At 40.3% G+C, this 12,109-nt stretch overlaps 1 protein-coding gene across 1 annotated transcript in view; it reads left to right on the forward strand.

Annotated features, from left to right (window-relative positions):
• Positions 1-9,689, forward strand: part of VPS35 (VPS35 retromer complex component) — a 37,740-nt gene extending 28,051 nt beyond the window's left edge. Inside the window, exons 13-17 of the mRNA XM_084756009.1 lie at positions 1,291-1,413; positions 5,407-5,586; positions 6,181-6,420; positions 7,954-8,097; positions 8,770-9,689. Of these exons, the coding sequence (XP_084612135.1) occupies positions 1,291-1,413; positions 5,407-5,586; positions 6,181-6,420; positions 7,954-8,097; positions 8,770-8,949 (867 nt within the window). The 3' untranslated portion in view covers positions 8,950-9,689. The remainder of the gene's footprint in view (positions 1-1,290; positions 1,414-5,406; positions 5,587-6,180; positions 6,421-7,953; positions 8,098-8,769) is intronic.
• Positions 9,690-12,109: the final 2,420 nt, after the last annotated feature.

Genomic DNA, 12,109 nt, shown 5'->3' on the forward strand with positions numbered 1-12,109 from the left:
ACACACACACACACACACACACACACACACACACACACACACACACACATACACACACTGTTTTCCCACACAATTCCCAAATAGCTGGCTTCCTGGAGCTCTGAGCTCAGTTTAGGGCCTTGGCTTTTGGGAGTGATTCTTCTACTATTGGTAACACACACACACACACACACACACACACACACACACACACACACATACACACACTGTTTTCCCACAACGGCCGGTATTTTCTGAGCACATACTTTGTGCAAGGTATTGAAGACATGATTTAAACTTTGCACATTTACTTTTCCCAGCAGTTATATAGGAGTATGCAACCTCATTTTTCAAGTGAAATTTGTGCTAAGAGGAGGGCAGTTGTTATATGAGACTTACCCTTGGGAGATGTAACACAGACATCTATTCACTCCTATAGGGAACAGATGACAGACCCAAGTAATGATTCTAAGCCGGGCGTTGTGACGCACGCCTTTAATCCTAGCACTCGGGAGGCAGAGGCAGGCAGATCACTGTGAGTTCGAGGCCAGCCTGGTCTACAAAGCGAGTCCAGGACAGCCAAGGCTACACAGAGAAACCCTGTCTCAAAAAACCAAAAAAAACAAAAAACAAAAAAAAAAAACTAAGTAATGAGTCTACCAATGTCCAATTTGGCAAACCAGTGAGTTTATTGGGATTACTTAACGGGGAGTGGAGGGCGGGGTAGGGTTACTCACAGGAACAGGGCTCCTCAAAGGCAGTGGCATAGCTGAGCAATCCTACTCCAGTGCTGGTGACAGCTCATCAGAGCCTCAGTCCTGGGCTCTGCATGGTTTCCCAGGCGGCTTCCATGTTGGAGAAGATTTCCTGATCCTTCAGGAGGGGCCTTTGTTAGTCTTACAAGTCTCAGCTATCTGGGATTTGTAAGGTTATTTACTTCCTGAGTCTTAGGAGCTTCCCAACAGATCACCACACAACAGCAATAAAGAATAGAGTACTAGAATCTGCTTTTACATGTACGGCTGCTTGGCTTCATCAGCCTGCATCCTTGTCAACAAAGTACAGTTTGTACACATGTGTATGAAAAACATATACCTGCTCTTGACTAGCTATCTAAGGCTACAGGCTTCTAGCCTACTCAGATATAGGTGGGTTAGTAGTTTAGAGGGATTAATATAGGAAGTGTGTACATCAGTAAGGCCTGCTCTATCACAAAAAGGCAGCAGTAAAGATTAGAGTTACCATGTAATTTTGTAAACAACTAATTATAGTGTGGAAATTTTATTTTTAATTAAATTTTTTTTTTGTCAGATTTTGAATACAGCACGAAAACATTTTGGAGCTGGTGGAAATCAACGAATTCGCTTCACACTGCCACCCTTGGTATTTGCAGCTTACCAGTTGGCTTTTCGATACAAAGAGAATTCTCAAGTGGTGGGTTTACTTTGGAATATGTCACTAAATTTTTCCTTTTTCTTTATCGTATCTTCTAAGTTGCAAAAAAGCTCAAACACACACACAAATACATGATAACGATATTAGATCCTATTTTTAGGAGCTCTCGATTCATTCATTACTCACCTTTGTTGTTCTGACACTGGTGAACCATACACTGCTGAGAAATCACGTAACAGCACTTGGAAATATGTGACTGAATCAGCTCAAGTTGATGCTGAAACTTTTCCCTATGGTCTGAATCAGTTTAACTTTGCCTGGTGATAAGGTCCAGCATTGCACAGTCACTTCTCAAGAAAGCTTGTGATTGAATAATGTTACGAGTTGCATGCAACTTTTCTGTGAGTTTATTTCTTCCTAAAGCAGAGTCATGGCTTGTGTTCAGTGGCATAGTTTTAAAGAAATTTCATTTACATGAATGTTGAACATCCAGGTTTATGTGAGGAATAAAGCTCAGTAAACTTAATTTTCTAATAATTAAAAATTTTTTTAAAATTAATATTCTTACTAGCTTGCATACTAGTTTTTCTTTTTCGTTTGGTTTTGTCTTTTTGAGACAGGTTTCTTTGTATAGTCTTGGCTGCCTTGGCAACAGAGATCCGCCTGCTTCTGCTGCCCTGAGTGCTAGGATTAAAGGCGTGCACCACCATGCCTGGCTTCATACCAGGTTTTTGTTAGGATAGCTTGTCTTATTTTCCAGCACTTTATGACTACGTATTTGTCACTATAGCAGTAGAAGTAGCCGTAGTGTGAAGCAATAATGATCAAAATGGTAATGTACTAATAGAAGTACATCCAACTGGACCAGTGGACCTGGGGAGGGATCCAGTACACCAAACATGTGCGAGCATCTCCCCCTCCCACCCCACCCCCACCCCCGATAAGGTTTCTCAGTGTAGACTAGGCAGGCCTTGAACTCAGATCTGTCTGCCTCTTCTTCCCAAGTGCTGGGATGAAACACAGTGCGCCACCATGGCCTAGCTAATGGATCAGCTTCTCTTAATCCTCATTCCATGCCAGAAACAGAGGGGGCAAAGGGCAGTTTTTAATGAATGGGGATGGATGTCCACTTTTAACGGAATGGAATTGGATCTGTATTTTACGTCATACACAAAAATGAATTAAGGAACCAAACCTTGGTCTTGTCATTGCTTTTTTCCTTTTTCTTCTTTTTTTTTGAGATGGGAATACTAAAAGCACAGGCAACAAAAGCAAAAAAGCAAAATGGATTATATAAAACTAAAACCTTTTGCATAGCAAAGGAAACAGATGAGATAGTATACAGAATGGGAACAAAAATTTGTAAACCATACATTTGATAAGGGCTAGATCCAAAATAAGGACCCTCAACTGCAGAGATGGCTCAGTGGTTAAAGGTGCTTATTGTTCTTTCAGGGGACCTGGGTTTAATTACTAGCACATACATGGCGGCTCACAATTATCTTTAACTACAGTTTTGAGGTATCTGCGGTCCTTTTCTGACCTTCATGAGCACCAAGCATGCACACAGTGTGCTTATATACCTGCAAACAAAGCTGTTATACACATAAAATACAATGAAAAACTCTTAACATCCCTTGAAACAGAATAAGGGACTCAGTTCAATAGTAGAAACATAAATAACTTGATCTAAAAATGGGCAAAGGGTGCTAGTCTGGGCTACAGAATGGAACTCTGTCTCCAAAAACAAAAATAAGTAGGAATGTTTTCAAGGAGCACATATAGATGGCAGATGGGTCAGAAAAGATGCTGACTCATTAATCATGAAAGAAATACAAATAAAAAGTACAATGACAATATGATTCATCTTTAGTGGGCTATTATCAAAGAGATGGGGGATGACTGGGAATATAGCCGCATTGGTAGAGAATCCTTGTGCTGCATGCACAAGGCTTTAGGACTAGTTCTTGGCATCACAAACAGACAAATAAAACCTTTATGGTATGGGGAAAAGGGAACATGGTGAGAGTATAAATTAGTGCAGCCACTATAGAAAACAGTATGGACTGGGCATGATGACACAAAACTTTAATCACAGCACCCAGAAAGCAGAGGCAGGTGGATCTCTGAATTTGAGGCCAACTTGGTTCATAAAGTGAGTTCCAGGATAGTTAGGGCTGTTACAGAGTTGAGAAGAAACCCCCTCTCAAAAAAAACAAAAAGAGCCCCCCCCAAAAAGAAAGAGGAGGAGGAAGAAGGAGAAGGAAATTATATGGAGACTACCCCAAAAATGAACAGTAAGTGTACTTCAGTGTTAGAGTGCATTATTGAATAATTATCCAAAGGAGATGAAATCAGTTTTTGTTAATGAGAGAGCTACACTTTCATGTTTATTGCAGCATTACAGCATTATTTACAGTGGCCATGTGTGTGGCCAAACACATCAATGATGGATAATGAAAATATGATGTGTGTATATGTACACATATGTGCATACAATACTGGAACATTATTCTACATGAATAAAATGAAAGAAACCCTGCCATTTGTGGTGGTATAGGTGGTCCTGGAAGATGGTATGCTGAGTAAAACAAATCAGTTTACTTGTCTCACATGTCTTAATCTAAAACTGTCAACAGTAGACCAATGGCTGGCAAATTCTACAAATGCTACCAGATGAAAAAAATTGGGAACCAACCAAAAAAAAAAAAAAAAAAGGGCGGGGGGTGGTGGGGGGGAACAGGATTTGAGACACCCTCCCCAAATAACAGCTAGTATTTGTACTGTAACAAGGACAATACTCTTGAATTATTGTACTTAATCCTTGTAACAGGTTTTTCTGTCATCTTTTACAAGTAAAAGAGAACTTTCTGGTTTTATAGAAGAAGTTGGATGGTGTAGCACAATGGAGTATTTAACCTCACTGGTATTTTCAACTTTCTAGAAATTAGATTGGCAAAGGGAAAAGAAAAATAATTTTCACCAATGGCTATGTTAAGCATGTATTCTAAGGTGGCTGTGGTGGCGCACACCTGTAATCCCTGCACTGGGTAGGCAGAGGCAGGTGGATCTCAGTAAATTCGAGGCCAGCCTGGTCTACAAAATGAAAGGATAACCAAGGCTACACAGAGAAACTCTGTCTTGACTCCCTCCCTCCCCACCACCCCCCACCCCTGCATAAAACAAAAAACAAACAAACCACGTAGTTACATTTGTTGTTATTGTGTGTCTGTTGGCTGGAGGGACCCTCATGTTGTGCGGTGCGTATGGAGGGTGAAGGACAAGTTTATGGAGTCGGTTCTCCTTCCACTCTATGGGCTTTCAGGCTTGAGCTCTGATTCTCTGAACTTGTGTGGCAAATGTTTGTACCTGCTGAGCCATAGCACTGGGCACAGAATTAGGGTCTTAATAAAACTTTATATATATATACTGACCATACAGTATGTTTTTACAGATGCTTTCTAAAAGGGAACAGTATAGCCAATTAGATTATAAATGAGTTGATGGAATATTTTCTTGTTAGAATAATATTAAATAACTTAGCACTATGAAGAAACTTGTTTTGACAGAATCGTTTGCAGTATGAACCCAATTTTAACTTTCTCCCAGAAATCTGCCTTAAAGCAAAAACAAAACAAAACAAAACAAAACAAAAAAACCCCACAAAACTATACATAGATATCTCCACTATATTTACATTTTTAAAAAGTAGACAGGAAGACATTAGCAGCTCTGTTACTGCAGATGATTTTATTTTCTACATTTGTTTGTTGTTTGGGGGATGTATTGCCTTTCTGATTAGAAAAATAAGTTATCAAGTTTCTATAAATTACAGAAGCAGTAGCTTTCATTGGGTTTAGTTTTTAAGGAGACATCCTGCTTGGTTTACTTCTATGTTTTATGAGTGAGAGAGAAGAAGACTTGAGCTCAGTGAAGAACTCTGCTTCAGTGCTTTTGCTTAGAGCCTTTATTAGACATTTTCAGTAGAATGAATAAAGTACTCTTGAACTTGATATGTTTTTCCTGTTTCAGGATGACAAGTGGGAAAAGAAATGCCAGAAGATTTTTTCATTTGCTCACCAGACTATTAGTGCTTTGATTAAAGCTGAGCTGGCTGAATTACCACTGAGACTTTTTCTTCAAGGAGCACTAGCTGCTGGAGAAATTGGCTTTGAAAATCATGAAACAGTAGCATATGAATTTATGTCCCAGGTGAGTCTGTCTTCCTTCTTGGGTTGTCTAGTCCAGTCTGTTGGGTTCAGTCACTGAACCATTAGTTTTGAGGTAATGCATTTAGTGTTACTGGTTTACGCACTATGTAGATCTGGCTGATCTGAAACTCAGAGAGACCCACCTGCTTCTACCTCTTGTATGCTGGGATTAAAGGTGTTCACCACCATTCCTGGCACTCTTCTTTATCTTTTAATATGCAACTAACACTGTGATCATTCATATGGTAGTCACCTGTAGTGCCTGTGACAAGCAGCAAAATTGTTGAGCACTGGGAACAGAAGAAACCCAAGGTTCACTGGTAGGTAGTGGTAAAAGTGTTTTCAGAAACAAAAAGTTCCTGTGGTTGGTTCATTTGAGAAGTATGAGGTCAACGAAGTTGGAACAGGTTTCTTAATTGTAACCTGTTAGCGCCTTCCAGTATTGCTGTAGCTTAATCCTCTTCACTGGAGGAAGGTGCAGCACACACTGGTGTAAGTGGACTTAGACTATCTCACAGAATGGGGTTTGGAAGAACTTTGCAAAACACTCTATTGATGGTTGCTTCCTGAGTATTCTTTGTTGTGTGTCTACCAGGCATTTTCTCTGTATGAAGATGAAATCAGCGATTCTAAAGCACAGCTGGCTGCTATCACCTTGATCATTGGTACTTTTGAGAGGATGAAGTGCTTCAGCGAAGAGAATCATGAGCCCTTGAGAACTCAGTGTGCGCTTGCTGCATCAAAACTTCTGAAAAAGCCAGATCAAGGCCGAGCTGTGAGCACATGCGCACATCTCTTTTGGTCTGGCCGAAACACAGACAAAAATGGGGAGGAGGTAAGGTTCCTTTTGACTACTACAGGAGATAGACTTGGTAACAGCGATTAATCACCTGGGCCTTGTGCTTTGGAAGTGAAACATTTGGGTGCTTAGAAATCTGACCAAGACTATCGTGTTGCTTTATTAGAGGAAAGGAATAGGTCATGATATTAGCATCTCACCCTGTAGTAAAGGGTATGTTTTAAAAAGGATATGCTTACAGCAATTTGTGTAGCTGGCTCTTGCTTCTTTGTGGGGTCTTTTTTTCTTCCGCCCTTCTCCACTCCTTTTCTTCCACCCTAACACTAGATAGGAGAGAAAAAAGGATAGAGGGGAGAGGGGGCAGCATTATCATTAGACAGCTGCTTCCTGCTGATTACGGCTTCGGGTTCCTTGGGCGAGTTTGATCTGTGTAGTAAGGATATCTAGTTTCTTGTTGTTTCTTCTTTGCACATTACTACTTAACCACACCAACAGCAATCAACAACCCACCACCAGCAAACCCACTCTCAGGGCCCTAGGATTTATTGTATACCCTCTCAAAAGTCCCCAGAATTCCAAATGCCACACAATCGCAGACATTTTCTGCAGCTGGCAAAATTAGGCACCTGCACAAGGCAAATCATAGTCAGCTGCTGTGGGTAATCTGAAGCAGCCCCATATACCACACCTGGTGTTAAAATGAAAACATATTCTTATAATATTTATGTATTTCTTTTTTAAAGAAACCAAAATGCCAAAATTGTCACTACAATTTATTTACCACTAGTTGTAATTTTCTTTTGGTTTGTTTGTTTTGAGATGGGGTCTCTGTATGTAGCTTTGGCTGTCCTGGAAATGACTCTGTAGACTAGGCTGGCCTTGAATTCACAGAGACCCATCCACCGGCCGCTGCCTCCTGACTGCTGGGGTTAAATGACATATGTGCCACCACTCCTGACCCAGTTCTGTTTTCAAATGCAGTTGCTTTGTTTTAGGGTTTATTTTTTTATGTCTCTTTTCAACATAAAAGCCTTACAGTGTTGTGTGTAGGCTTTGATTTTTTCAAACCTACTTTATTTGGGGTTCCTTAATGCCTCTACCTCCCTTCCAACCCACCAACCTTAGATAGCAGAGAAAGAAGGTTAGTGGGGAGAAGGGGCGGGATTCTCTTTGGCTACTTCTTTACGGTCCTCAGGTTCTTTGGGGCAGTACCAGTCTCCATTGTCAGGATATTCAGTCAGCAGCAGCCTTCTCTTCCTCTCCAACTGTCTCCTCCAATAAAGAATTCTTCTTGCACTCCTAGTGTGTCCTCCCCAACCTCCCTCCCCTCTCAAATTTTTTCCAACTGGTAAAGACTATACCTCCTCATGAGACTGTTTATCAGCTATTGCTATTGGAGCAGCCCTCATATCTTACACCTAGGATTAAAACAAAAACATGTTTACATAACATAGCTGAGTTTTTAAAGAAACCAAAAATTTCCACAACAGTTGTGTTTCTTTGATGGTGAGAAAATGGGATATTTCTTGTTCATTAATCCTTTTAATATTTTCCTGCCCTTTAATTTAGCTTCATGGAGGTAAAAGAGTCATGGAATGCCTAAAGAAGGCTCTAAAAATAGCAAATCAGTGCATGGACCCCTCTCTACAAGTTCAGCTCTTCATAGAGATTCTGAACAGGTACATCTATTTCTATGAAAAAGAAAATGATGCGGTAAGTGAATAGCTCTCTTTTTCTGTAGATTTGATGATTTGTTTAATTAGGCTTTGCTTAGTATGCCTGCAGTCTTCTTCTATTCTCCAGAATCCTTTTCTGTTTGCACAAACTGTGCAAGTAAAAAAAATACCAAATACACATTGCCAACTTGTAGGCTTGATTAGGCATTATGTTGCAGTTCTGAGTCCACTCCTAAGGGTGTTGTCCATTTATAGCATTATGTATTCATTAAGATTTTTAGGTTAGCCAGCATGGCAGTGCACACTTGTAATCCCAGCACTTGGGAGGCAGAGGCAGGTGGATCTCTATGAGTTCGAGGCCAGGCTGGTCTAAATCCAGGACAGCCAGGGCTACACAGAGAAACCCTGTCTCAAAGAAAGGAAAAAAAGAAAAAGAAAAAACCAAAACAAACCCACCACCAGTAACAGAAAGGATTTTTAGGTTAAATACAATTTTGTCTTTTTGTTCCTTTGCTGATTTATGTTACTCTGTATTTTGAGTTTTACAATTCTTGTTCTTTCCTTAGTGAATAGTTAATAGATGTTGTTTAAACTTATAATTATACTCTTGTCTCTTTTTTTATAATTATTCAGGTGTTTGGTGAAAGTAACAGGGCTACTAAATTTTCTTTTGTGATACATGTCTGCTACACAATTTTTCTTTTTGTAGGTAACAATTCAGGTCTTGAACCAACTTATTCAAAAGATTCGAGAAGATCTCCCAAATCTTGAGTCCAGTGAAGAAACAGAGCAAATTAACAAGCATTTTCATAACACATTGGAACATTTGCGCTCAAGGCGGGAATCACCAGAGTCTGAGGGGCCAATCTATGAAGGTCTCATCCTTTAAAAGAAAGACAGCTCAGCATACTCCTTTCTCCACATCAGAAAGGGCTTAACTAGGTCTCCCTTCCATAGATTGTGCCTTTCAGAAATGCTGAGGTAGGTTTCCCATTCCTTACCTGTGATGTGTTTACCCAGCACCTCCAGACGCCTTCAGGACCTTAACTCACTTCATAATTGTTTAAGTCTGTCTGATCACCCCAAGTAGCATGACTGATCTGCTCTTTAAACTTCTTGTGATCTGTGAAAATTGAAAGCAAACCCCACTTATCCTGGCTACTAATGGAGCTCTCCTTTCTTATTTTTATTTTGTTGCATTGTTGATTGTGTATTTTCTTCATTAATGGGGAATACTAACCCAAACACACTTGTTTATTTGTTCTCTGGTCCTATCTGAGATTACTTTAGAGGACAGGAGTACTGTGTGTGAAATTCAGCTTGGGCTTTCCCTGAATGCAAAATAAAGCCTATGTGTAATATATTCCCTACAACTAGAATATATTAATGCATGTTGAAGAATTTTAAAGCACCATGGTCAGAAGCAGAAGCTATATTTTGCATATTTGGACTCAGCTATCCATTAAGAACTATGTCATCATCTGGACACATCAAAGTAATTTGATTCTATAAAATAGAAATTTTGTGACTTAATGTAATTTATGTATAACTCCACTATTGTAAATTTATTTGAAGTGCATCACAATTACAACTTTTTCATCAGTGAAATAATAAAGTTGCTGTTAACAATTTTGAGTCTTTTTTGTTTTTTGTACGATTGGTGAAAGGAGCCAGTAGATTACTTGTGAAGTACCATGCAGTCTCATATGCTTATGGAATTCTCTTATTCAACTCTAAGCACTTACTGAATAAAGGCACCATCTGTTATTTCAGACTTTTACAGCTAATTGCCTTCTTTGATGACTCCTGCTTTTCTGTAGGGCATGATAAGTTACTGTAACATCCCTAAAGGCTCTCTACCTGTGTAGTTAATGAGTGTGTAATAGGTACTCCTAGAACTGCATAAGAAGCACTCACTTCACCATTATCCAGTGTAGGGAGTGGAGGAAGGCTTAAATGACCAAAGTCCTGAGTGACTATGCATTGCTGACATAGGCACTGCCATGTTGAGGACTCCAGTGCCTCGTCCCAAGTGGTAGAAGCCTTACCCTCCGTGAGGAATAGCGAGTCTTTCCTCTAGAATCTGAACATGAGTATTCATGAACAATTGCCAATTGCAGCTTCCTCTTCCTTGGTGTTTGTCTGCACACCTACAAGACCTCCTCCCTCCCCTCTGCTGTACCTAATAAACACTATCCGGTTTTAGGGTTCCCTGCCTGGTCCCAGCTTTCTGTATGTCCTTTCTTCATTTCCTCACCTCCTTGTCAGGGTTTCAGGACCCGAGCAGGTTGTGGATCAGGAATTTGAGAACAAGCTTAGCTTGGGCTCTAGGTCAGCATGTTTTATCACATCTTTGGGTGCTGCCATCTGAAGGTTTGGTATACACACCCATAATTGTTAGCTGGAGGATTTAGTTCCCGTTTCATGGCCTTTTCCACAGTGTAGTTTACAATCCCTTCTAATATAGCAGCTGGCTGATCCAGGATAAACCCCAGGAAAAACAAGGGGGGAATGCCACAATACTGTGGGATAACCTGATCTCAGAAGTCTAGCCCATACTCAAAAGAGAATTATGCTCCAAATTTTGTTTTTTTCTATAACACAGGCTGACTTCCAACTTGTGACTCTGTGTCTCAGAGTTGGGATTGGAGTCCTCTTCTACCATTGCCCCTTTGGTATTTTGCTCGTTCGTTTTTTTTTTTTAAAGAAAAAATTTTAATTATGCTTTTGGGATTTTATAGAAATAGACAATGTATCTGTTGGTTTGGTTTTTGAAATAGAGTTTCTCTCTGTAGCTCTTGCTGTCCTGGAACTCACTCTGTTACCAGGCTGGCCTCAAACTCACAGGGATCTGCTTGCCTCAGAGTGCTGGGGTTAAATGCATGGGTCATTACCAGCCCACTGGGCTACAATGTATCTTAAGTACAGTCACACATACCTACTCCTTCCTCTTCATGTTTTTTTATGTTTTGCTTTATTTTTAATTCTAAATAACGCACTGAGTGTTAAGCGCTGCCTACACATTCATGGTTATGGAACCATCCACCCAAGCAAAGGTGACTTCTACCACACCCTGGAAGAAAAGTCCCCTTTCCCTAGAAACCATCATCTGCCAACAGCTCCTCAGCTAGGGGAGGGGCCTCATGAGTCCTGCTGGCTGGATCTTACACAGTAGCCGTTGGTGTGAATTCCTGAGTACAGTTCCATGTCACTCAGGAAGACAGTACTTTGCAGCATCTAACTCCTAGCCTCTTCCTGCCCCCTTTTCTGCAGTGTTCCCTGAGCCTTGGGTTGAGGGGTATGAGGCAGGAAGTTGATAACAGATGCCTCGGCACTTTGACCACTTACAAATTTGGGGTGACCTTTTTTCCCACCGTAAAGCTTCTATGAGCAAAATGAGAGCAACCCTAATCTGGATATAAGCATTTAGAAGGCAGTTACTAATGTGTCATAACAACAGTTGGGATGTTTTAAAATTATTACTTCAGCTGCACTGTTAGTTACAGTTACTTATTAAATCTTGGGTTAACTTTGGTAGGTTATACACACTAGAAATTCATCCGTTCCATTTAGATTTTCCAGGTTAGTGAAATACAATCTTATTTTGTAATTGCAAAACATTATTAGTGTGTTTTTATCTGTGATTCTATTTGCGGGGGGGAGGGGTTGTCATGTTGACACAGGGTTTCTTTAGTGTATTTGAGTGTATGATTCTTCTTTCCTTTTTTTTTTTTTCTTTTTCTCACCGGCCCCAGATACTTTTTATACCCTTAGAGAAAAGTGATTTGTTGCCAACTCTGCACACATCTTCCTAGTTTACCCTGACCTGTTGAAGACAGGGTTTCTCTGTTTTAGCCTTGGCTGCCCTGGAATTTGCTCTGTAGACCAGGCTGGCCTTGAACTCAGAGTTCTGCCTGCCTCTGCCTCCCAAGTGCTGGGATTAAAGGTGTGCGCCACCACCACCAAGCTGTTTCTGGTGCTTTTCCATTTGTTTTCACATTCTTTAATTGTGTGCTCTAATTTCTCTCCTTTATTTTAAAGATACGATA

The sequence above is a fragment of the Acomys minous genome (genome assembly GCF_964271855.1).
Source record: "Acomys minous genome assembly, chromosome: 14".
Lineage (NCBI taxonomy): Eukaryota > Metazoa > Chordata > Mammalia > Rodentia > Muridae > Acomys > Acomys minous.